The sequence below is a fragment of the Ctenopharyngodon idella genome, chromosome 10 (genome assembly GCF_019924925.1).
Source record: "Ctenopharyngodon idella isolate HZGC_01 chromosome 10, HZGC01, whole genome shotgun sequence".
NCBI lineage: Eukaryota > Metazoa > Chordata > Actinopteri > Cypriniformes > Xenocyprididae > Ctenopharyngodon > Ctenopharyngodon idella.
The window spans coordinates 29,589,662-29,617,491 of NC_067229.1; the positions used below are offsets into that span (position 1 = coordinate 29,589,662).

At 37.0% G+C, this 27,830-nt stretch overlaps 1 protein-coding gene across 2 annotated transcripts; it reads right to left on the reverse strand.

The window, feature by feature from the left end:
• Window positions 1-2,141: 2,141 nt before the first annotated feature.
• si:ch211-243g18.2 (uncharacterized protein LOC559906 homolog) lies at window positions 2,142-27,573 on the reverse strand. 2 transcript variants are annotated; one of them, XM_051911190.1, is made up of 10 exons: window positions 27,441-27,573; window positions 13,623-13,802; window positions 11,048-11,445; window positions 9,442-9,524; window positions 9,203-9,359; window positions 7,736-7,900; window positions 6,627-6,752; window positions 5,339-5,556; window positions 3,786-3,817; window positions 2,142-2,643 (listed from the first exon to the last, which is right to left on the reverse strand). In XM_051911190.1, the coding sequence occupies exons 3-10, from the start codon at window positions 11,438-11,440 to the stop codon at window positions 2,528-2,530; spliced, it is 1,290 nt and encodes a 429-aa protein (XP_051767150.1). In that variant the 5' UTR covers window positions 11,441-11,445; window positions 13,623-13,802; window positions 27,441-27,573; the 3' UTR covers window positions 2,142-2,527. The 2 variants fall into 2 exon arrangements, with proteins under 2 accessions (XP_051767150.1, XP_051767151.1); XM_051911191.1 differs by having other exon boundaries at window positions 27,413-27,534.
• Between the last annotated feature and the right edge of the window lie 257 nt (window positions 27,574-27,830).

Sequence of the window (27,830 nt, forward strand, 5' to 3'; positions counted from 1 at the left end):
ATCTGAATGAGTCTATTTAGGTGAAGCTGAGGACAATCAGGATGGCGTCACCAATCAGGAAAGTTTTTCCACAGATCCAATTTACCATAATCCTCAAATTGTGAAGAATAAGAACACTAGAGGCTTTTTATTTCTAGCTATATGCCTCTGAGATCATTACTTAAAAATGTCTGTAGTTATACAGTACAAGAGTAAATGTCAATTCTAGTAATACAGTAAACTTTGATAGGCCTGTTGTCCTGATGTGAACCAACCACTTGATTTACGTTTGCAAGGTTTTACATTCAAATCATGTAACTCAAGTTCCTTGTAACACACAGGTATTGCTATAAAGGTATTTACTAGTTCTATCAGTACTTGTTTATTATTTCTGTTATGCTTATATTTTGTATTTGCCTATATTATATTTTTTCCTACCCTGCCATGCAAAATGCAAATTCATACTTTTTATTTGTTCTACAGAAGTCAGACATGGGTAAATGTCAAATGATCAAAGAGGACATTTGCACCCTTGTGTTGTCTTAAAGTTGCAGATAAAAACGTCATTGCTCGGACTGCTCTTTTACAGTTTAGGAGACTTGCAGTTCTCAATTCAGTTTCATTTGCATGACTTTGTCTCAGCTCTTTCTACTAAAAATCCTTATCAAAATTAAAATAGAAACTATTGAGAATATTGTTGACATACCATAAAATTATAAAGCTATGAATGTAATGTTGATCTTTCACTAAACAAATACTGAAAAAAAAATGTTGTTTAAAGGAATGGTATTAAGTAAATTAATTTAAGCTTAATTTGCTAAGCATAAAAAATGGTTGAATTAATGCCAAAGTAATTATTTGTGTACTGTTTACAGTTTATGAATAGTATGTTTTTACTTTTAAAAATACTTTGCCATACAAATGAAATTCAAAATGATCTTCCTCTGTGTATTTAAGCCCTCAGTTTCTTCTGTTCCTTTGATGCGTCTGAAATCGTGTACTGAGTAGGTAAAAAAATGTTAAAAATGTATGTTCTATATAGTATGAATGTGGGTAGTAATGAAATTCGAACGTACTACATCCGTCATGTAGTTGCTCTCATGTGACCTACGGCGTCACCTCCATTCATAAATCCTCTCCCGTGGCCTCATGGGATAGTAAAGTGTCCATCGAATGCGCACTTCAGAATCTCGGCAGAAGTAGTAGGCCATCCAGGGACTTTTCATCTACTGTTTTTATTCAGACATACTACTTTGTTGGTGCACTGTTTTTCGCATATAGTAGGGTAGTATTCGATTTTGGACGCAGTAAATTGTCTTGCGTTAAGGGACAGTTTACCCAAAAATCAAAATTCTGTCATCATTTACTCACCCTTAAGTTGTTCCAAACCTGTATAAATGTCATTGTTCTGTTGAACACAAAGGAAGATATTTTAAAGAATGTGGGAAACTTAACAGTTTTGGGCCAAAGTCACGCCCCCCAGTGGTGAACCATTGAAATTTCGAAACACTTATGATGTAACAAAGCCTCGTTTACTGAAATCACGTGACTTCGGCAGTTTGATACGCGCTCCGAACTACTGATTCGAAACAAAAGATTTGTGAAGCTTCGAAGCTTCATGAAGCAGTGTTTTGAAATCGACCATCACTAGATATTGTTGAATAAAGTCATTATTTTGGGTTTTTTTGGCGCACAAAAAATATTCTCTTCGCTTCATAACATTAACGTTGAACCACTGTAGTCACATGAACTGTTTTAAATATGTCTTTAGTAGCTTTCTGGGCATCTGGAAGTGTTAATTATCTTGCTGTTAATGGAGGCCTCACTGAGCCATCGGATTTCATCAAAAATATCTTAATTTGTGTTCCGAATATGAACGGAGGTCTTACAGGTGTGGAACAACATGAGGGTGAGTAATTAATGACAGAATTTTCATTTTTGGGTGAACTAACCCTTTCAATAGTGTTTCTGTAATTAACTGTATCCTGAAAATGGATGCAAATAAATATGATACATCTCATTTTAACATATTATCTGTCATGCATATATATGTAAATAAAGAGTAGCACAAAAGGTAAAGCACAGCAACTATAAGGTCATGGGTTCAATTCCCATGTAGCACTGTATAAGGTCTTGTGAAAGTCATAAATGGCACAACAAACACAGTTTGCATGTAATAGTTTTATTATAGATAAAGAGTGAAAGAAATGACAGATAAGCAAACTCTTAAGGTAATAAATTCTTCCTCACTCTACACTATTTAGAAATAAATATTGCATGCAGAAAGAATAAAGAGTTTTGGTCTGATAAGTCCCTAAAAGCAATAACAGGAGCACTTGTTTCTTCTTCTTCAGTTTCAGCTCTATTTCTGATGGCTTTCCTAGTAATTTCAGCTCTTTTGTTGCTTGAGAAAGGAAAGGCAATCTCTTTGAAAGACTGGGAATGAAACAAAACACAGGGGCCCTGTGGGGCCCAAAGGTAATGTGGCTTCTAAATGGACAATAGAGGCTTTTATACGGCGAATCACACAGACAGTCTTGTTCTTGTTTTACTTCTTTGTCTCTTCAATCTGTTCAACTTCACTGGATTCGTCCACCACTTTACCATTGATCATGGTTTGCGTTACCACCTTCACTATCTTACGGGTACGAACGTCAGGCTCCTCTGTGGATAGAAAGACAGAGATGTTAGCGATATGTCAGATTCCTTTCAAACAAACAGACACCGGCCTGTACGCTCAGTGTTTCTGTGGATGGCTCTGTTATGAGAGGCTGCTCTGTTTGGCAGTGTTTAATGTGTCATTAGTTTTCAGTCACAGCCAGTGTGGAGCCCAGGTGAGAGGACAAACGTACTCCCAGAACATTCCAGAGCCACGGTCTGATATCTGATGAATGTTTACCCAACAGTTCAAGCCAGCTTAAAATATACTTAAGCATCAGACTCGCTATCACACTGCTGCTGAATATCAGTCTTTCTACTGAAAGGGGGCCATTTGTGTCTCTCATAACAAATAAATAAATAAATAAAACAGCTTTTTGATTTCTTTTATAGCGAATTGATTTCTTTTTCAAATAAATGCTATTCTTTTGAACTTTTTATTCATCAAAGAATCCATATCACAGTTTCCACAAAAATGTTAGGCAGCTGTTTTCAACATAAAAATAATGTTGTTGTTTTTTTTGTTTTGTTTTTTGCCATAATGTACTATTAAAAAGATTTGAGGTTGTGTGCCCAGGTTATGAGTCAATCCTATTATCATCATTTTTTCCCTTTCAAAGCAAATTTTCCCATAAATCAAAAAAGCTTCATAATAATGACATCTTCCTTTCAAAAAGTGAAGGACATGCAAAGGTCTCCCATTTTTATCAGTTATATTATGTTTTGTGATGTTTGTCAGTAGAGAACAATCTTAAAATATCACTGTGTTACCATGATGTTCTATAGTAAACAACACTTTATAATTTCATGATGACTTGAGGAAAAGCATCCACTTCTGTGTGTTATCTGTAGGCATGAGTCTGCAGGTATATTGCGAGTATGATATTGCTTATAACAATTTTACACACAAGATGTGCTATTGTCATGTAATTATGGTAATTTGAGATGATAACTCTAAGAGATTATATCCTCTGTTATTATGGCACAGGTAACATTCTTAGATTCAGTTATGCAATATTTGTAAGAGCTATGCAAATTTTCTCAAATGTTTGTTGAATGCAAGACTAGTTTGTGCATATTTGTTGTAGTGTTTGCTGAATGTAGCGTGTGACAGTGCAGCAGTATGTTCTTTATGGGTGAGTACTCACTCTTGGGTGGTGGTGGAGGAATCTCTTTAACCCTGTGAAATAAAACATGAAACATGAAACACGAATTAAGCATCAAAACAATCATTAAGCTGCAAAAATACCAGCATATGGCTGACATTACGTTGAGTAAATAATGACAATTTTCTAAGGCTAATTTTCTAAAATTATTTTTTAACGCGTTAAGAATGTTTCATGCAGCATCCTTTTTTTCTGGCATCATTTGGTTGCGTTACATTAAATGATCACGCAATCATTCATTCAAGTGCTTTTAAACCATTCAAGCACAATAAGTCGCGAAAGAGAACTTGAATCTGTACTGGCGCGCTGTCTGTGAAGCGGCTCTCTGTGTTCACTCACCTGAAACCAGCGCACAAAAAGCCGCTTCTGAGAACGCGCCAGCGCCGCATTGAGTTCTCTTTCACGCTTGAACGGACAAAAACAATTATGTCCGTTTTTGGCAAGTATCCTCATCCTCATCCTTTGGAGAGTACAGCCCTAAATTAGTCTAATTTAAAAGTCTTAAATGAACGTAAAGAGTTTTGAGAAAATCGAATGCGTGTCAGATCTGCGTCATGTGCGTCAGGTTTTAAAGTGACAGCAGCCTAATAAACTGCTGCTGTCTGTCAATGATGTTAATCAAAGAACAAAAGACAAAGAGAAAATCACCTGCTGCTCTTGACTTGGCTCTTGCATAACTTTTGTGGCTTTAATAAGGATTAAAGGTGCAATGTGTAAATTTTAGGAGGATCTATTGACAGAAATGCAATATAATATACATAACTATGTTTTCAGTGGCATAAAAAGACCTTACATAATGAACCGTTATGTTTTTATTACCTTAGAATGAGCAGGTCCCCGTACATGTTAAGTCGCCATTTTGTGCTGGCATGTTTCTACAGCAGCCCTAAACAGACAAACTGCTCTATAGAGCGCGTTTTCTTGACTGGCTACTCTCTTCTGTCTCAGACGATGACATCTTTGACCTGTGTTGGCCACCGTAGCTTCTCTATATTGCAATTTGCAACCTCACCGCTAGGTGCCTGCTAAAATTTACACACTGCACCTTTAATCTACAGTATATTCAATTTATAGTTATGCATATACAATCTATAGTTTATCTAAAGATTGTTTTACGTTCTCTCAAACTAAAAGTTGCTATATTTTTTAAAGCCTATTAAAAATGATGGCTTTCAGCTATACTGTAATGTTGAATTGCTATAATTAATGGCTAAAATTAAGAGAAAAAAAATCAATTTAATAGAGACATCAGTATCAGTATTGGTATCAGTGATACTGGCCTTCATTCATAGTACTTCAAAATAAATATTTATACCGTCTTTATGTTGTTTATACATAATTTTGGAGATTTAATGTGAAATTATTACAATATAAAAATATTATATTAATATGCGATTAATAATGATTATTTAGAGAAAAAATAATTATAATAAATAAAAAATTTGATTAATAAAAAAAAATGTAATCGATTGACAGCACTACAATTTTCATCAAGTTAACTGTTCCGTTAAGCTAAAAGAATCCCTTGCACTCACGTTTCCTCGCCCTCCAGCAGCCTCCTGTAGGTTGCAATCTCCATCTCCAGGTTCTGCTTGATGCGCAGGAGCTGCTCATAGTCCGTCTTGGTGCGTTGCATGTCCAGGCGCAGATGCGACAGGTTTTCCTCCAGCTGGGCCAGGGTAGCCTGCAGTCGCTCCATCTCCATGGTGTACTTCTGCCCCGTCTCACCCAGGTTACCCTCCAGAGCCGACACCTGTCAGGGAGGTTAAACGGGAATTTGATAGTTGAAGCCTTACAAGACTTGGTTAGCACAAACATAAACACATGGAGCAGAGGTTTTCAAGTGGGAGATGCGAGTTTGAATTGGAATACATTTCTGGTCCTGTTTCCATCTCTTTTCCCAAACATTGTCTATCCTCCCTCTACATATAATGTTGCATGATGTAAAAGTGTTACATCGCAAAATACATGTAAATGTAGGTATGTGGATATGTGTTTGGTGAATAATTAATTAACATGGAAATGAAGCTATTCTATCAGTAAATACGTCGATACTATTTATTTTACATGTAATCATATTTAAACTGCCAACCACCGGTTAGTGATAAGGTGAACCGTCCAGACAATGGGGCTTCTTTGGCTACTGCTCACATGCTGATGAGGAGGAAACCATTTATACAAACCCTTACAGGCCACTATTCCTGAAAAACTTTAATACACTCTATGCTTTTATTGTCCTCTGTTCCACAGAGGAAAGAAAGTCATACAGACTTGGACAGAATTGAGGGCAGATGACAGAATTTGTACCATTAGGTACAATGGCTTTATGCACCTACTTTCACCCTCAAAATATAACAGTACCAGCAGAGAAACTACCAAACGACCTCTATGTGAACTCACATCTTAGCTTATTTACACAAGCATGACCTGTTGACAGTTATACATCTGAGATGCTGGGAGTGATCTTGGACTGGCATGAGGCTCAAAGGTCATGAAAACAAGAAAACCTGTTTCTGATTGAACGTTCTGATAGAAGAGTGGCTCTTTGGAGATCTAAGAGTGTACTACTCTTAGTAGGGTTTCGACATAATCCAACAACAAACTGTGTCTGTGTTTCTTGCAGCGCACATTTGACTTGTGAAAGTAAGTAATGGCATATGATGGAGCATTTATGGCCTGGGTCATTCAAATAGCCTCGACATAAAGGGCAAGGTTTTACTTTCCAGTGGTAAGCTGTAACTGTATCCGCGTTGGCCGCGGCTCTAGAAGTTCACTCAGAGAACAGAAATGGTCCTTAAAAGGTTCCTCCTGCCTGGTTCTGACCTGTTTGTGAAGGCTCTCCAGTTCCACTTCCAGTGTCTGCAGAAAGCGTTGCCTCTCGGTTAGTTCACTCTGAGACCCTCTCAGAGCTTCATTACTCTCGCGCACCTGCATCTGCACCGTCTCCAGCTATACACACACATATACAGTGAAAGGGTTACAAAAGTATACAAGACCACCATGCAACAGTAGAAAGTAATACATCCTGCTAAAGGTTTGTTGCACTGCAGCACCAATTCTTACATAATGATGGTTTCAGCTATAAAAACATGAAACCATTTACCATAAAGATGATTACCATATTCATGTTAAAATTGATATACTTTCAAATAACACCATGGTATTACCATGGCTCCATGTCCAAAAGTATTTTTTGAAGTGCTCTGTAGTACCATGTAAATATCTTGGTTACACATACCAAAAATGCCATGGTACCATGTCTTAAAAACAGTAATACCACAGTATTTTTGAAGTACTTTGAAATAACTTGTAAATATTATTTTGGTATTTCCATATTAAAAAACATGGTAATTACAGTTTTTTTAAGCACTATATGTAAATATTATGGTAACACGTACCAAAAATACCATGTTTTAGCTTACAAAAATGCCATGGTATAAATATGTTAACAAACCATAATAGTAAAGTGGCTCCATATTAAAAAAAAAACATGGTAATACCACAGTATTTTTGAAGTACTACCATCGACACGGATGACGACGTAAATTCAAAAATGTTTTGTTTGCATTTGGCCTCTAAATAAAGTATTTATTTGTAAGAAATCTTCTACTATTATGTGTTTGAGCTCCTCTCTTTGCTGACCTTTAAAGTACCTTATGTAAATTACATGGTTTCACTTTCCAAAAATACCATATTACTGGGGTATCATATCCAAAGAACATGGTAAAGTCATAGTATTTTGAAATACTTCGGAGTAACATGTAAATACCATGCTTTAATGCACAAAAATACCATATACCATTTTACATGTACAAAAGCACATGGTTGTACCAAGGTGTTTTTGTAAGTGAAATGTTATCTGGGTCTAGGAAACTAATGAGAGATGGCAGCCAAAGTACTAGTTCTGACCCTGTTCCCCTGGGAGAACCAACCTTTTTACGGTACCAGTTCTCAGCTTCCTCCTTGTTCTTCTGGACAATGCCTTCATACTGAAACCTGAGGTCGGAGAGAACCGTCCCCAGCTCTGGCCCACGGGCTGCATCCACCTCCACACTGACTTCCTCTTGAGCAACCCGGGCCCTCAGGCTGTCCAATTCCTGCAGAGACAGTGGGAAAACTAATGAGAGAATGGTTGAGAGAAGGATGTTGTACAACTAAACAAACTATGTAATATATTCTGTGGAGCTAATAAAAACTGTTAGTCTTTGACTAATGAGACATTTAACAAGTTTGTGTATGTTAAATGTGCGTGTGTTTTGTGTTTGAACACTGGGGTGTGGTTTGTGTGGTGATTTGAGACTGCAGAGTGAATTTTGGGAATGTGATACCACGTGGTGGCACACGGTAGGTGGAAGTTACTTCATTATTAAGTTCTTCTCAATGAATATTTAATAGTGTTGATCTCGTGTTACTCACAAAGGGAGCATGCAATGTGCCTCTCACAAACACAGACAAACACTTTAGATATATTTTGAATATTCCACAACCATGACACCACACCCTTCTGTCCAAATATACCCAGAGTGTATGCGTGAGAAAGTATGAGAATGGCACTGTACTTCCTGGATATTATGTCTTTTTTCTTATATGTTGTGGTTCGTCAATGTGCCAGTGACAGTTAAGGCGTAAAATGTATTATGTACTATGCAAGTACAACAAACACATATTATTTCCAAATGCAATTCACAACATTATCAATTATCACAGACTGTCTTTTAGTACTTTTCTTTTTCATGTCAACTATTGTCATTTCAGAGCTACAGTTTGAAGAGAATCTTGCTGAGCAAGATAGATCAAGTTAGTTAAACTAGACATGTTTATAGCTACTTGAACCTTAATCTGGTTTAATGACACAGACATTAATGGTAACTCTATTGCCCTCTTAAGTGCTGGGACTTGTTACTTTCAAAGAAACACAAGAATTTAAGTATTAGTATTTGTACTGCTTCTTTGCACTTGGAATTTGTTGGCCAAGCATTTGCATATCTGTGTACTTGTGTAAAGCAAGTTTCTGGCCTAAAAACGACAATCACCATTTGACTTCATGCCAGGAGGTTAGTTGCGAGGCACATCTTAGATTTCACTTGACAAAGGAACCACATGGATTGGGTTACAAGTGATTCCAAGCATGGTCCTTGTCTATCAAAGACAATAGAGGTCACGGCTTGACACTCTTCAAGGGTTTGACAACCCTGTCACAGAGGTACCATCCATTCCTCCACGAATGTATGCAGAAAAATGGAATTACATTAACAGGAGGTTGGAAGGAATGGAAAACCACTGCACTTTGGACTGGCTCACCTCCTACTCTTAATGTTCACTTCTACAGTTTGTAGACTGAGGGAATGTGGAGCAACAGTTGCTTTTCTATAACGTGCAGCATTCGTCCACTTCCTTACCTCCTCATGATTCTTCTTCAGGAAATAGAGTTCCTCTTTCAGGCTGTCCAGGTCACCACGGAGCGAGGCAATGATCTGGTCATGGTCTGACTTGGCTTTCTTCAGGGCCACACAGTCCCGCTCCACCGACTGACACATCGCACTCTCCGTCTCCCATCTGCAAGCGCACATCCATTAAATGCCTCCTAAAGTTCCTCAACATATGTTTCAAAGATGTTTTGAGAGGTGCGGGCACTCACTTGATTCTGAAATCATCTGCAGCCAGCTTGGCATTATCGATCTCAAGCATGATCCGAGCGTTCTCCAGGGTTTTCTTCCTTAACTGTAAGGTACAGCATGTGAAAATGAAGGTGCACATAATGCCTTAATCTCAAACACACTGAAACCACAAATCAAGTTATTATATTGAGAGTGTAATTAATTATTGAAGACATCATTATGCATAGCACAATTACAACCAATGCTGCTCCTGGAAAGTCACCTTCATGCAGAGTTTGGGTGCTTCTCAATATTCAAATGGATGCTTCCTCATTTCCTCAGTCCAGCCTGTGACCAGGAAACTGATCAAACTTATCTCAGGATATCTCAATTCTCTAACTGCACGTGAGGAGGAACGAGGAGTGAGGAAGCTTCCAGAGCAGCTATGAGCGGGGCACAGGTGTATCTTATGCGGAAGTCTTTCTTGTCGAGGCACTATGAATTTTCCTCCCCCTTCACATCTGTCACAGTAATTTTAATTTATGTTTTACCTTTGCAGTTTAAATAAACCAACATCTCGCATATTTCAACGGGGAATCTTGCTTTATTATTATTTATAATGAATTTAGTTTTGAGTTATTTCTTCTATAATGAGTTTTGGTTATTTCTTAACCAAACTCCAATATATTCCAATATACAAATAAGCTTTCCTTCAATTAATCCATCCTCATTTTCCTTCCTTGCATCCCAAGGAGAGTGGAGTTTGGAAGTATGGCAAGCAGGGTAGGGCCAAGAGACATGGGAACGGGAAACAAACTTTGAGGCTGGTGGCACGAGTGCTAATAAGAGTCACTTTGCGTGCCATACCAGTCTTGAGTCTCATGGAGGAGCTACGGAAGGATAATGATGTCTTTAGTACCTTTCTAGACCTGGAAAGTGTTGGTTGAATTGCTGTCTATATGGACGAGTCATATACCTCTCGGATTTCATCAAAAATATCTTAATTTGTGTTCCTAAGATGAACAAAGGTCTTATGGGTGTCGAACGACATGATGGTGAGTAATTAATGACAGAATTTTCTTTTTTGGCTGAACTAAACCTTTAACTTCATTATAGGATGTGAGGATAAGAAATGAGAAGCACCTCTCGTCTCCACCCCTAATTAAACAGAGATGAACAGGCTAATCAAGGTCTTTAGGATCACTCGAATCCTTTGGGCATGTGTGTTGGAGCAGGTAGAAACAAAACTCTGGGGGAAGGTGCCCCTCTAAGGAGCAGGATTGGACAAACCTGTCATAGATGCCACCCATGGAGGAACTCGAGATTATGCTGCTTTCCTGGTGAGGGGAACTTAACTCACCAGTTCACCCTTGAACCATTGGATACCCGTCCGAGAGTTTCGACCATTAGACAACCCCTTTTCAGAGCTATTTATTCAGATTTAAGTATTACTTTCCTTCTTTGTTAAAAGGTAACTGTTTAGTCTGATGGTAGCTAATCATTTAACTAGTGTGTTTGTTATGGCTAATGATCAGAAACATAGCTGAGCAGACTTTCAGGGCATGTATATACCTACACACTATGAGCCACACTAACAAACTTTGTTTTCATGGAGTTCAAAAGGCCTTAAGGGCATTGTCCACATACTTCCTGTTCTAGGGCATGGGCTTGGGCCATCATGGAATCAATATCGTGCCCTTTCGGCACACGGTCCAGCATCAGTTGTTTGATCTTCAGCTCCAAGTCAGCGTTGGACTTCTCCAGAGAGCGGACCTTGTCTAGGTAGCTGGCCAGTCGGTTGTTGAGGCTTTGCATGGCCTCTTTCTCATTGGCGCTGTTGCCATGAAGGCCGTTGAGGGACAGGTTGCTCAGGCCATTTAGATCTGACATGCTCAATGAGGAAGAGCGAGACAGGGGCTTGGAGGAAGCGAACGAGACAGCGGCTTTGGACCGGGCGCGTCCGCTGTCCCTCAGAGACATGCTGGAGAAAGAGGGCTGCCGGCCCAGAGAGAAACTCCGTACTGAGAGACTAGACGTCATGACCTCTGTGGACGGGAATGAAAGGAGATGTATTTCAGTATGTCAGACCGGTATGCTCAGTACTTTTGATGAATGTCTATCACCAAAAGTTAAATAATATCCTTGTACAATAAGGTTATACCCTACATTTAAAGGATTAGTCCACTTTCAAATAAAAATTTCCTTATAATTTACTCACCCCATGTCATCCAAGATGTCCATGTCCTTCTTTCTTCAGTCGAAAAAAAATTAAGGTTTTTGATGAAAACATTCCAGGATTTTTCTCCTTATAGTGGACTTCAATGGTCTCCAAACGGTTGAAGGTCAAAATTACAGTTTCAGTGAAGCTTCAAAGGGCTTTAAACGATACCAGACGAGGAATAAGGGTCTTATCTAGCGAAACGATCAGTCATTTTCTAAAAAAAATCAAAATGTATATGCTTCATAGGCACCAATGATCGCATCACAAGTGCTTCCACCAGAACGCGATTCCGTATTCTTCAAAAAGCTTACGCTGAATGTCCTACGCCTTCCTTATTCAACTTTACGTAACGAACGCGGCGCCAGTTCCGCTTTTTCCATAAATTGAATAGGGAAGGCATAGGACATTTAGCGTAAGCTTTTTGAAGAATACGGAATCGTGTTCTGGTGGAAGCACTTGTGATGCAATCATTTGTGCCAAAATGGCCGATCGTTTCGCTAGATAAGACACTTATTCCTCGTCTGGTATCGTTTAAAGCCCTTTGAAGCTGCACTGAAACTGAAATTTTGACCTTCAACCGTTTGGAGGCCATTGAAGTCCACTATAAGGAGAATAATCCTGGAATGTTTTCATCAAAAACCTTAATTTCTTTTCGACTGAAGAAAGAAGGACATGGACATCTTGGATGACATGGGGATGAGTAAATTATCAGGAAATTTCTATTTGAAAGTGAACTATTCCTTTAAGAAATGGATTGCACAGCATTGTTAAATTTAAAGATACTTCTACTACATGCAAATGTACACTATAGTATATAAAAGTAAAGGTAATGTGTGCTTTAAGAATAAAAATAAGCTTAAAACTTCCATCACAGCCACATTTTCAGAAACATTTTGCAGAAAAATACTAGTAACAACCATATGCAAAGAAAATCATATTTGTTGTAGAACATCACACATCTCCACCTAACTTCAAGACTTCCAGCTTAAAATGCTCTTCATACAAATGGACTTTTCAAAAGAAGCTTTTCAAACAAAGAATTTTCCATTGCTCCCCCATGCTGGATTTTACATCTAGAAGTAAATGTCCAAACTCAGTAAAAAATGACTTCTCAACTCTGGGCTGCTTGGTTGGTTCACACCTTCCTAATCCATTTATCTCCTGCCATAAAGTGATAACCGTCTGGCAGCCTGTTAGACAGTTACTGTTAAAGAGCTCTAGCCTGAAGGAGTTTTTTATGCTGGGATCACAATCCCAACTCTGACAGTAATGTCAGGGCTAAGGTTCAAATGTTCCTTATATTATTTCACAAAAAAAATTGTCATGGCCCTAAAAACAGGTATTATTTTCTTTGAACAAATCATACATTTTTTCTTTTGATTTTGGGGTGAAATAGATCTCAGATGAGTTGCAGAAACTGAACCAATGCTGAGGAAACAAGTCTTACCTCGTCCAACTAAAGCAACAGACATCAGTTGTTTTAAAATACTTCTGTTGAAATGCTTGTACAAATATTTAACTGTTCATGTTTTCTACTAAGTGAAATATTAAGAGGATCAAGCAATGCACAAAACTTCACTGAATGATAAAGATCACTTGATATGTAAATTGACACTGTATTGTTGTTTTATGTTGGCACATCAAACAATGAACATTCTTCTAACGTGAGGTCTGTTGTCTTGGATACTACGCTTCTTGACTACGATCTGGGTTACTCCAAAAAAGACAATATGATTATTTTGTGGAGGTGCAACAACTTTTAAATCAGTTATTGGTCATGACAAAACACCTAAATATAAATTAAAAAGGAAACTTTTTCTCAAACCACCCAAGAATTTGGAATTACATAGTTCCTTTCTTATGATTCCTGCAATTGAATTCTATATAAGTGAATATAAATCAAATTTAAAGTGAATCACAACATATATAATTCCCAAGACATTTGATATTAAAAGTTGATTTATATGTGGTTATTATATAAGAGAATAACAAGATTCATACCTGTTGTCTTTGTAATGAAGGATGGCTTCTGTGGTGAGGGATGTGTAGAGTGTTAAGCTGTGGTCAGTTCCTAACGGTGCCCTCATATAGAGCTCAGGACAGGGGGGCAGGGCTTACAGTACCTGAACACCTGTGGGAGGAGTCCACCTGACTCTCTCTTAAACTGGGGTTTTCACATCGCTGTAACTCAAGACACCAGAGATCATGGCATGAAATATTCAACAGGTTTCTACTGTAACGTGAACAAAGAGAATGAAAAAAACAAAGCCTGCTCTATGTGCCTGCAAAACAAGATCTATGAGCCAGAACAGTGTTTACTATACTATACTATATACTTATTCTCTCTGAAGTAGATCTGAAGGATAGCTTATCTTTTCAGTAGTTAAGTTATCACACTGTGCCCTACTGAACAAAAATGATGGTGACCTGGCCTAATTTGTAGAGGCTACGTTCACACAGAAACAGAATACGGTTGTTCTGTATTTGTGTACTTAAAGGGATAGTTCCCCCCAAAATTAAAAATCTGTCATCATTTATTCAACCTCTTGATGTTTTAAACCTGTACGACTTTATACAGTACCTTCTGCTGAAACATAGGAGATATTTTCAATAATGTTGGTAATCCAACCATTTTGGTTACCACTGACTTCTAGTTTATGGAAGAAAAAAAAAACGAAAAAAAAAAAAAAAAAAACGCTGAGACTCAAAATATCTTTGGTTTGTACATTATTATACATTTGGTATTGTACAAACCTGCCAGTTTTGAACAGGAATCGTGGTTAAAAATCAAGCTTTGACCAGCTGTCACATTCCAAACAAAGCTACCAGTTTATTGGATTTTCCAGCAGGGAAGCACCACTCACCTTTTCTTAAAGTTTGCAATAAATATTTTGCAAAAAGCAATAGGCTACGTTATATGATACGCACAGTCCGATTAAGTCAAGCTGCTCTGGTTAACACCTTTTAAATGTTCACAACTCCAGTGTAATCTTTCACTCAAACTGTGTCATGGGAACAGGAGTTGAGTAGCAAACAGAGATCTTTTGTGTCCGCTCTATAAACACAATGAAGTATCCAGATCTCACAAGGCTGGACTCTCAGAGCTGTTAGGCTGATGCCAAAACTAGATGGCACCACTGCGATTGATTCGATTCACACATCCATGTGTGTTTCAGGTTACATGTTGCCTTGTCTATTTCCTACGTGCCTGTAAACACACATTCTGACATTGCAGCTCACCGCAATGACATTCCTAAACCACTGCTCACTTTTGCTCACACTGAGGTTCAGTGTTTCTGTATAGTTAAGTATGAGCAATGGTGAAGGAGTATGTAAAGAAGAGGTTTGGTTCTGTACAGTATAGATTTTTACAAATGCTTGCCAGTGCAAAACTCGCCAAAACCCTATAAAAAGGTTGTAATTTAATTATAATAATTTAATTAATGATAATATTTTATCATAATTATATTATGTTTATTATTTATTTATTCATATTAAAATTTACTTCATGAAGTCCATGAAAAACACAAAAACAAAAACTTTCACAAAATTTTTAAGTGACTAAAACTGATCCAATTTTAATACCGTAATTTCATTTTATATAACATAATATTCACTAGCTATTTGATCATCTCTCGCTCTTTTATGGCACCATGGGTGGGCAAATAGATCATGGAGACACTGCAAGGAATGTAAAAGAAAGACAAATTAGCAGCAATTCATATAGTATATGAGCTTTTTAAAGCAGCTCTGGTAGATCACAGGTCCTTTCTGTCTGAGTAATTACTCAACATATGTTTGGCTCACATTCATCCCAGTGTCTTTGTTCTGTAATGCCAGGAGCTTGAGTTATTTGTTGTATTGAAGCCCTTTCTACAACTTTTACTGTGTGGAGAAAAAAAATTCAGTACTACAATGAAAAGAGTTTTGACAGTAATTAAAGAAACAGCTCACACAAAAATAAAGATATGTGCATTTCTGAATAACTTTTTTTCTGTATAATGAAAGTAAATGAGGACTGGGTCTGTCAGGCTCCAAAATAATAATAATAATAAAAAACAGCATAAGTACCATAAAATTGCTCCATACATATTTTGCTCTATATTTCAAGTCTTCTGAAAGTTTTGTGTAAGGAAAATTTAAGTTGTGATACACTGAACATTTTGATATCCATGTTATTCAGTTTTTATTGTATATAATAATATAATATAGTATTTATTATTATTTTAAATGATCTTTTGGTAACACTTTGTCACAAAGGTCCACTTTAGACATTGTACTACGTAACTTTGCAACTACATACTTATTCTACTAACCCGAACAGTCCACTACAGTCTACTAATACTCTAATGAGAGTTAACTGGCATGTTGCAAAGTTAATTATTGTAAATAAACTGTCTAAAGTGGACCATCGAAATAAAGTGTAACCAGTCTTTTATTTTCATATTTTCAGTTTTCATTATAATTTAAGTTTTAGAAGTATTGTTGGTTTCACTTGTATTATTATTTTTATTCTATTTATCTTTAAATTATTTTTATTTAGCAATTTAGTACTTCAGATTTGACAAATGCAAAGGTTAAGTTTTTCATGTAATACTTATTTTATTATTATACTTTATTTTATTTCATCTATATTTTAATTAGGGAAAAAAAGATATTTAATAGTTTTATTTTCAGTTAACAATAACAAAAATGTAACTCAAGGGTGGTTTACACAACACCATTTTCAACTAAAAATGGAAAACTCTTTATGCGTTTTGGTCATTCATTTACACGACAATGGCGTTTTGGGGGCCTGAAAACACAAACTTTTCAAAACAGGTTTCAAAGTGCAAATTTTTGAAAACAATGCTATTATCGTCTCCATGTAAACTACAAAAACATGAATTTGTGAAAACGGTGACGTCATGCGCATGTGTATTACGTGTTGAGTCTATAGGCGTGTAGTGTTTCCTTACAAAGTGACAACGCCATCTACTGACCTGGCATAGCTACAGCATTTTTAGTCGTTTTCGCGGGTTCAGTGTGAAAGGGGATCGTTTTGACAACTCTGTCATCTGCATGCAATGCAAAGGAAAAACTTTTCTGCTTTTAGTACATTGTTGTCGTGTAAACGTACCCTCAATTTTCAATTCATGAGGGAATCAAATCTTTTTAATGAATCAAAACTGGTCTGAATAATTTGTTCTTGAATTGAATTGATGCAGTTCTCGAGTTCAACTCACTGACGCAGTGATCCGGTTGCAACCATTAACAGCTCCCTGGAGCGGAAGATTATGAGTAAAAAGCGACTTAAAAGGAACACTCCACTTTTTTGAAAATAGGCTCATTTTCCAACTCCCCTAGCGTTAAACAGTTGAGTTTTACCGTTTTCGAATCCATTCAGCCGATCTCCGGGTCTGGCGGTACCACTTTTAGCATAGCTTAGCATAGTTCATTGAATCTGATTAGACCGTTAGCATCTCGTTAAAAAATGACCAAAGAGTTTCAATATTTTTCCGATTTAAAACTTGACTCTTCTGTAGTTACATCGTGTACTAAGACCGACGGAAAATGAAAAGTTGTGATTTTCTAGGCTGATATGGCTAGGAACTATACTCTCATTCCAGCGTAATGATCAAGGAACTTTGCTGCCGTACCATGGGTGCAGCAGGCGCAATGAAATTACGCAGCGTTTCTCACAAATGTCTCCATGGTTGCAAGGCGCTCTGTAATATCATTGCGCCTGTTGCACCCATGGTACGGCAGCAAAGTTCTTTGATTATTACGCCGGAATGAGAGTATAGTTCCTAGCCATATCGGCCTAGAAAATTGCAACTTTTCATTTTCTGTCGGTCTTAGTACACGATGTAACTACAGAAGAGTCAAGTTTTAAATCGGAAAAATATTGAAACTCTTTGGTCATTTTTTAACGAGATGCTAACGGTCTAATCAGATTCAATGAACTATGCTAAGCTATGCTAAAAGTGGTACCGCCAGACCCGGAGATCGGCTGAATGGATTCGAAAACGGTAAAACTCAACTGTTTAACTCTAGGGGAGTTGGAAAATGAGCCTATTTTCAAAAAAAGTGGAGTGTTCCTCCAAACCTGTACGACTGAGTGTCTGTTCCTCAGACATAGCTATTGAATAACTTCAGGACATAGAGTAAAAGTCCTTTGAACTAATTTCTTGGTATGTTTATGGTTTTCTGTCTTTGTGAAGATTGAAAGCTCCAGTTTCCATTCACTTCTATTATATAGAAAAGAATGCTCAAGAATTTCTTCAAAAATTCACATTTTGTGTTCCACAGAAAAAAGAATACAGGTATGGAATGATAGTAAATAGCTACAGAGTTGTCATTTTCAGGGGAGCAGGTCTTTTAACACATAATTCACTCAAAATATCTCAACAAGAGATGAGACACAGCTTATGATGACAGGTTAAAGACAAACATGTGAGAGACAAGATAAAACAAATGTACCATAAAGAGTCGCTACAGGAGATAGCCTGAACACACACATGCAAACAAAACCGCTCTGAATATCTTCTTTTTAGGCATGTGCCTGTTATATTTGCCTCACATTTTGGGCACACATTTCGCATTTCTCTGAAAAAGGACATGTGTTATCCTGATGGATTGCCGGCTCAGTGTTGAATTATGAACTGTCCAAACCTCACATTTACATGTTTATCAGTGAAGTATAAGAAAAAACGTAAATGATGTGGTTGGGTTGAGGAGTGGCGAACTGTTGAAGCAAATGCTTTATGTTTTTAGTCTCAACTGAAGGCAAACAGGGTGAGTTTACCATATAGGGGGTGTACAGACACTGGTCAGGTGTGGAGAAGTCTGCGTTTATACAATGGGTGGGAGAAGATCACCTTGCTTTGCTAATGTGCCTGTATCCAGTGTTAAATATCTGGCAAGAAGTCATACTACACTAGTCTCTTTGCATGTCGCAGGCATCAGGTTATTGTATAAAAGGAAACAGGATACTGTGGTTTTGGCAGCCAACAAATTTATTTTTAAGATATTATTTTAAGATATTATAAAGTTTATGAGGATAATGAGGTTTTGTGAAGTATTCCCTAGAAGATATACTGACTCACCATATATATAAACAGTATATAAATAATAAGAACGAAAAAAACTCCACAATATTATTTGTAAAAACAATTGTTTTACTTTTTGTCTGTATGTGTGCAGAAATAATATAATATAATATAATATAATATAATATAATATAATATAATAGAACTGAGAAGAAATGCTCAGGACAACATCTCCTCCGTGTGGATGAAAGAAATAGTGCATTTCTATTTAGTGCCTGAAATACGAACAATAGTCTAATTTGGTGGGCACGTTTTTAAAAAGTGTATTAATTTAATTTAATATTATTTAATTTAATTTACTAATTAATTTTAGATCATTTAATTTTGGTTATTTTAGTAAAACTACAACTGTTTGATACCGGTTTGTCATCTTTTTTGAGTAATATTATGGTAACATTTCTTTAATCTTTACTAATAAATTATGATATCTTTAAATATTGTTTTTCGCTACAATCCCCTTCATGTACAGAAAGCAGATATGTTTTGTTTCTTTTAAGGGACTTATGGTATTGCAATTATAGTGCACTTTTTTTACAGAGACAATCAGTTTGAAGCAATCTGAAGTGTTTTACTTAGAGACATGACTGGTAATGGCTCACGCCTGAATTTGCATAAGATCAAGACTCAAGCTCAAACTTTTTAAGAATTAGGCTGTCTTCAAAGCATGTAAGCATACATTTTAACTGTAGGATTTGTTCATCAGTTAAAAGAGTATTGTTAGTATTTATTAACTATTTTTAAAAATAAAATGATTGTCAGTTATTCATATTAATTAAATGCTTTTGGGTTTGCAAGAGAAATGCAATTTGAGACAATTGTGTTTTGATTTTCAAGACTTTGTGTGTAGGTTTCAGGAAATTGATTAGTCGTAATTACGATACATTGTGATTGATGTTGTTTTAAAAATCTACATCTTGACCAGTATATCAGGTATGTATTGTGCTATATATATATATATATATATATATATATATATATATACACACACACACACATAATAAAACTGTTTTGTCTAAAATTAAAAAAAAAAAAAAATCAATACCCAATCAGAGCCAGCAGGGGTCACTAACAAACTTCAGTCCTGAAACTAAAGACACTCACAGTGTTCATGTATCTGTCCTTTGTGCTGATCCAGCATCACTTCATTCTCTATCCTGGACTGTTCAACAGTCATATAGTTTATATATTTGCCTGATCAAATATCTGTTTTTTTCCCCGACAAATGATAAAATAATAAAAAAAAACAGTTCAAAATGCAAAATCAAAATGTTTTCAGACATTTGTGGATCATGTTCATAGTTAATGTGGTAAACTATGAACTATAACATGAACTTGAGGAGAACTGACTTCATACATCCACTAAAAATAACCATGACAACAGCTGATTAAAGTCATTGCAAAACAAGTCAGAAAAGGTAGTTTTAGAAAAAGCTCTAGTAGCATTTGTTTGCACTTTGTTATTTATAATGCAATGGCATATAGATATGCTGAGTGTGACTTAAAGGGATAGTTCACCAAAAAATGAAAACTCTGTCATCATTTACTCACCCTTAAGTTATTCTAAACCTGTATGAGTTTCTTTCTTCTGCTGAACACAAATAAAGAATATGGATAACCAAACGGTTTCTGGTCCCCAATGGGGAACAGAAACCATTGGGTTACCAATGTTCTTGAAAATATTTCCTTTTGAAAAAAGAAACCCATACAGGTTTAAAACAACATGAGAGTGAGTAAATGATGACAGAATTTATATTTTTTGGGTGAACTATCCTGTTAAGTGTCCAAACACTTTTTGGTATTGGTATGTCCACTATGAGAAATTTTAACCCGATCTCAAGGGAAAATCCTACTTTATTTAGTATAAACTCATACTAAGTAAATCGTACAAAAACTAATGATTTTTAGGAAAAAGTAATCATGAAGGACCACCCCTAACCCCACCTCTAAACATACGCATCACCGGGGTGTCAAAAGATCATACGAAGATCATATCTTAAAAATGAGATTGTACAAATTCAAACAAATTAGGTTTAAAAACCTCGGGACATTAAAAACCAAAGCAGAAGCATTATTCCCGGTAGGTCGTGTCAAATAATGCCAACTAAAAAAGTGGAAACTTCAAATATATAAAAGCGCATCAATGTGGGGTCAGTTAAATCAGCTAAATCAATAATACACTGATCAGTGAGTGCAAAGTCAGGATGCAACCTTTGACCCCACTTGACCTCTGCTGACCTCTGTCACACTTGATTAGCCTGGACAGACCCCTGTAGCTTCCCTCTCACTTTCCAACACCAGGCCGCTCCCCTTTGACCAATAACAGTGGCGTGTTTACTTCAAATCAAGAGACTGGCCACGAATAGTGATGAAACCTGAATGATGATTCCCATTTACATGATTCACAAAATGCCCTTGAAAACATTTCACATACAGTTTGGTGCAAAAGTCTGAGGCCACATTGAAAATCTAGGGCTTTCTTTTTCATTTAAAGATGAAATCTTTAGGGTTTTGAACATATCAAAATATGAAACGTTATGATGAAATATGAATAATAAATATTTATGATTCTACATTATCTCTAGGTCTTTAAACCTAATTCTATAAATTCATACAATCTCATCCGTACATTTTCATATGATCTGCTTACTCTCCTTTGACAGTTAGGTTTAGGGGTGGTCCTTCATGCTAACTTTTTTCTAATAATTGTACGTTTTTGTGCAATTCACATTGTACGAATTCATACGAAATCGCAACCTCGTAACATAGTGAAAGCAGATTGGAAATCTCATAAAAAAGTTACACCAACTTGCAAAACAGATCATGAGATTGGATTGGATAGATTGTATGAATTTATGAATTTACCACCAATTTGCTAAAATGCAAAATACTTACGATCAGTGTTGGGGAAAGTTACTTTTAAAAGTAATGCAGAGAAAACAGAGAAAAATGACAACTCCCAAGCACAAGGGGAGAAATGCAGAAGAATATTTAAAAGGGCTAATAATATTTTCATTACGTTTATGAGCACAGCAGTCTCATGATATACATGCAACACGTAATTTAACACAGAAAGAATAAAGACATAGTTACTTTTTTGTCCATTCTTCTTTGAATGTTCAGCCTAAATCATTGTCTTTTGTGTATCAGAACAATCCATCATGCCATTGTGTTCAGATTCACCAGTGTATCAGTGTCCAGAAGAAAAAAAAAAACAGTTAAAGAAAATGCAAATTCATGCCTGTACAGAGGGCACAGCTCAAACAAACCTTTCAGCTCTGCTGCCATTCTGTACTGCAGAAGAATAAGACACCGGAGAAGAAAGTCCTATCACACTATCACACCATCATGTCTACATCAGAAGCGAGCGACAAAAACAAATCCATTATAATCAGCGATGCTGTCTACATGACAAATTCCTGACAGTAAACCGATGCCCCGTTCTATTACTGATGTATTTCAAGCGCTCGCGCTACTTCTGACATCGCTTTGTTGTATCCTGTGGTGACAGCCTCATGGAGAAGACACTTTTCATTCCATTGACTTCCATTCATACGCATGCAAATGCGTCAGGACCGGAAACGCAAACTAAAGAAGCTAAACCTACCAATCACTGGCGTTTAGACAAAACGTATGAATTCGTACGAGCGAGGTCGTACGAATTCATACGAATTAGCCACTTCATAAAATACGTACGAATTGATCGTGAGATAGCGTTGATATTTTTACATTTTCAATGTATTACTATTTGTTATATGTTGAATTCACATGACGTCATTTCACGGTCGTTGCAGCGTCCGTGAAAATTTTGTGTGCTCAAAGTCTAGTGTGACTGCAGCTTCAAGCTGACAACTGTCACAACCGGTGCAGACATGATGTTACTTCAGCAATAATAATAAAAAAAAATTAAACAAATGTGATGCTTATCTAAATTATTTTTGCTTACTAGTAAGACAATGGTAAATAAAGATTAAATACATAAAGAAGTATATATATAATAACATAAAGTATATATATAATTATTGCAGGTTTGCGTAATATTCTGCGTTTGCGTTTCACTTTTTTAATTTATTTTAAGTAATATTGAACTGTGAGATGTGTAAATGCATTACACAGCGCACACAACACCTCTGCATTTACTCCCGATTTCTTACAACATGGGAACAGGAGAGTCAGTCAATTAATGGAAAAACAAAGTAACTTGCACTACTTATTTGCAAAAGTAACTCTGATATTTTGTTGTAAATTTAATAGTAATGCGTTACTTTACTAGGTACTTGACAAAAGTAATCTGATTACGTTACCCCCAACACTGATTATGAATTGACATAAAACTGTTTGCACTAAAATACAGTTTGTAATAATAATAATAAAAAAAAACTGTGTATTCAATTAGAAGGCAAAATAGAGGCACTTTCACTATAGCGGTCTCGGGTTTTTGGACCCTATACATGGAAAGCATTATCAGCCTCTCTTCCACTCTCAATTTCGTGGCCAAACTGTTGTAGTTAGTGCGTTTTTCTTATCTTTCCCCTCATTTTATCTTAAGTCATTCTTTCCTGTTTGACCGGCTGCAGCGTCCCTGTGTTTTTACGCGCACAGATGCTGCCAGGGTGTTTACTGTTTGTCTTCCAAACTGCACACAGTGACCACTTAGCAGAATTAGTCTGCTGATATCCAGAGCCCATCTAGGGGGAAGTGGAAACGTTTTCACAGGCTCAGAACACAGTTCAGGTCCTTTGAATAGCTGCCAGTGCGTTTGGCCAGGAAGGCCCGAGCCAGGGACTGCAGTTCATAGCTCAATTGAATCAATGATAAAGATCACTAGTGGTGAAATTGCAAACAGATACGAACAGATGTGTATTACACTGGGGGTCAGCACCTGCATTTGCCTTTTGCTCATTACTTTTTTTCTTCTTTTCGTGCAGTTTGTGTTTCCTCTCCCAAAGCACAGGTTGCTTTTGTGCTTCAAAAGGCCCAACAGAGGCAGTCAAAATGTGAATGGACATGTCTGAGGGAGAGATCACTATCTAGAGAGGGCCCGTGTGTGAACACTTTAACCGCTGGCCAGCTTACAGCGGCTTTTAAAACCACTGCTTTTAATATAATTTTCCATCCTTTGAGCGATGAGAACCCTGGGTATAAAAAAACACACAGGCGATGGTGAAAAACTTAAAGGGAAATTGTTAAAAGACTGAGAGAGATAATCAAGGAGAAGTATGCCTTCAGAAAATGGCCTTAAGTAAAAAGGAGAGAATTTGAGTTGCATAAAATATGAGGCTATGGTTAATTGTTGGATTTTTTACTGTGATACGGTGTGGCCAAGTTATTCTTATTAGGGGCTTTCGCACCGGAGGAACCTTTTCATAGTTCCTAGAACTATTGGCTGAAGTACCCGGATTTTGCCATTTTTGCATCGTAGGAAATAGGAACGGTTTTATAGGAACTCCTTTTGGGGGAACTAAATTAGCTCATACTTCAGAGTAGGGTCTAAACCAGCACTATATTTAATTGGTCAAACGTATGTCAAACACCGACACCCGGCATTCTTAAAAAGCTGTGTAAATATATTTACTTCACGAACATGGAAAACAGCAATAACGGCATTTACCTGTTGTCTGCAGGGTTGCGTTCTTTTCTCCGCCTCCATGATAATACTGAAAATTGTCATAGGAGATTTTGTCTCTTAGCCCCACCTTTTGCTCTGTCACGTAAATTATGCATTTACATTCCATCTCCATTATCACGAAACCCACGTACATACACAGTTCCGATCACGGCATCTTCCATCCACAGGTTTTTAATTTTTGTAAATGTCGCACTTAAAGACACTGCTTTCGGCTTTCGGCAAACAGGAATATGGCCTGGGGGGAGAAATTAGTTCTCAGCAAACTATCCTAGTGGCTAGGTCCTATAACTGAGTTCCTAGACCAGTGGCTTTTTTACGCCAAGGCACGGCCCACCTCCCCATCCCCCCCATTCACAAAAACATTTGTATTGTTGTCTGATATACTTTTCAACCCCATGTTACTATTTCTTTAAAGAAGAAACTCAAGATAGATTTAAACCTTCAGAGTTCTTTTTTGCAGACATTCTTTACAACTTAAAAGTACTTACTCTGCTCAGTAATACAGTAACTTAAACAAATAAGCACAAGTCAACCTGCCATACCAAATAAGACCACAGAATTTAGATACTATGCGGATCCATTCAAAATTATACACATATAATATAACACCACTGATCCTCTCAAACTTCTTCAAAAACGAACGCTTGTTCGGCGAGCATCCGTTATAAAACACTCACAGTAGCCTACATTAATTTTGACAACTACGCAAATATATTGAACTGTGTTCATGCAGATATGATACGATGTTATAGCAATCAGTGAGTCGAGAGCGCAAATGTGCGGTTTGTTTGCGCATAATAACGGACTTGCGCATGCCTTATGTACGACTCCTGTATGTCACTGTAATCGTCTTACCGAATAAGTTTGTGCGAGAGAATGTAATCTTTTAGTTTTAAGTCGGTTTGAACAATCCAGATAAGTAAGTACCATTTTGATTAGCCGTCATACCTACAATGTTTGTGCAGTGTGTATACAATGAGTGACGTATGCTACTGACGCATGAAAGATCACTTCCGGCACTTGCGTAAACTATGCCAGAGCGCGTACACACCTCACGCACCGGATGCCTTGTGCGCGCTCAAGGCAGTTGGACATAGTGGTGTTTTAGAGGTAAAAAATTATATAAATACTGTTCGGCTTCTCACACAAACCAATCGTCTTAGGACATCAATGTGTCGTCACGAGACGCAGGGTTTAATTTGGATTTGCCTGGTCATGTTTTTTTACTCTCATACATTTTATCACCATTGATATGCATTATAGGACTGACACAGACTGCAATGGTTGGAGTTAGAAATCATCATTTGTGTTCTACTGAAGAAACAAAGTCACCTACATCTTGGATGCCCTGGGGGATAAACATCAAATTTTCATTTTTGGGTGAACTATCCCTTTAAGTTATCTCGCGGCCCCCTGGAGGATCACTGAGGACCCCCTCGTGGGCCGCGGCCCACAGGTTGAAAACCACTGTCCTAGACTATTTGGTGCAAAAGCCCCTATAGGCTTCCAAAGGTTCATATGCTCAGTTTTGCAGCTGGTATGTTTGTTGTTTCAGATAAGAATTTAATGAGCAAATGACAATAGCATTATCTTTAGAACTGATCATTTCTATAAATTCCTATTAAATTAATATTTGTGAAAGAGACACTATCTATTGATGCTACCTTTAGAAAGCAAATTGACAATATAACATTCAAAATCACTCTTTAATATGACATATGGAGTAAATGGATTTAGTCAGTTAGACTGTAATGTGCATGTTTTGTTTTTTTAATATCATTTTTACAAGAAAATGGGTATCTTTAAATGTAGACGTTGCCAAATGAACAACCAGTCAGCAATTACACTCATTTAGGTTTCACCGTAAACACCATGGACAGTAATGATAAGTCTGACACAGTTTGTACGTGTTGTTTCAGGAAACGCTATCAATGATTCAGTGAGTTCATTCAGTGAAGGATTTGTCAGACTGATTCAACTTGACACGTAACTCGCGAGTACGCGATTCTTTTTAAACGATTCGTAATATATATTCGTAAAAGAAACGGAATTAATATTTCTTGTCATTTTTTGCGGTTCACGGTCTTTTTTAAGGCTATATCACATTCGGCGCTGCTGACAGGCTCACAACTCGGGTAAAATTGGATTTATTTTGCTGTGTGCGCAGGAGATTCATGGATGGAGGAAACACTTGGTGTGATGATGAATGTAAGAGAGTAAAAAAATCTCATTATGATATAACTGTAATTATAACCAACCACATTGTTTTAAAGCCTGCTCCCAACCTACAGAAGGCACTTATTCTGACTCGTCTTGATTGCACAATGCGGCTCTTGGCAGCATTTGTACTTTCCCACTGTTACTAAATGTTTCCTCGATCTATTCTTTCAAATTTTTATATTGAATGTAGGCTGTAAATCAAATTCAGTACAGAAAGCGACTTTGTGGTGTGGATAACACAATCACCAGTGTATAGAGACTCACCATTTTTTCGTGGTTTGATCCATTTTTCCAGGGAAAATTAATATAGTTTAAATGTAATGTAATGGTAATATAAAATGCCGAAATATAATTCGAATTCGAATTCTAAGTGACAATCGTGAAGAATGTTTGAATTTCCTGCAAATTGGCCTAATCCAAATGATTTCTTTTTGTGAGCAATTTATGAAACGCACGAATTGGAAGATACAGTTCTGAAGATAAATGGTGCACCCATCTAACTGCTTTTTAATTGTAGTATCAGCTAAGCCACATTTGCTTTTGTTAACTTATTTTATAAATAAAATAATTAACTGCTGTCAAAATTATGTACCCGTAGGCTAACTGAATGCAGCCTAATTGTGTCAGGAGCATCAGTTGGGTCATAAATGTTTTATATTTAAACTCGTATTGTAATACAATACCAGGAGAATAGCTGATATTGTGTCGTGCAGATTTGTACTGAAATAATATCCGGTTCGCTTCCGAAATAGGTTCACAGTGACCTGCAATGTGCTCATTAGAAGCGTGTGGAAAAGAGCTGGAACTTAAATGTTGCATGAAACAGGCTTTGTGGGATGCAAAAGTCTTGTTACCGCCAATTATGAACCCCAGGAGAAATACCTTCGACTTCCGACCAAAGAATTTTTCAAGTCCTTTCTAGCTGTTGGTGGGAGAGCTGAAGTTGTTGATCAATATGCAAAACAGCTTGATGAATATGCATGAAGGGGGGCCGGTAATTGCACGTCAGCGTGGCGGCACTGCTAATTTACGGCTCGGGATCCTGCAATCAGCGCGCTATTCATTAACACTGCAGCCGTTTCATCCGCGCGCACTCGAGTCTGCCAATCACCGCCGCAGACACAAAAGCCGAATAAAAAAAGTTTCAATTACCAGCCAACAACACTAAACACTATATTTACGACGCTTTATGCACTGAATGGCTGTTAACGCATTGTGAAAGAGAAGGGAGACGAACTTAATGAAACAACATAATCTTATGCATTTATATCA

Coding starts and splice junctions, on each gene's coding strand:
- si:ch211-243g18.2 (XM_051911190.1), bottom strand. CDS start 11,440: ATGACGTCTAGTCTCTCAGTACGGAGTTTCTCTCTGGGCCGGCAGCCC. Junction 9,360..9,441: donor GCAGATGATTTCAGAATCAA/GTGAGTGCCCGC, acceptor GTGCGCTTGCAG/ATGGGAGACGGAGAGTGCGA. Junction 5,557..6,626: donor TGGAGAGCCTTCACAAACAG/GTCAGAACCAGG, acceptor CCTCCCTGACAG/GTGTCGGCTCTGGAGGGTAA.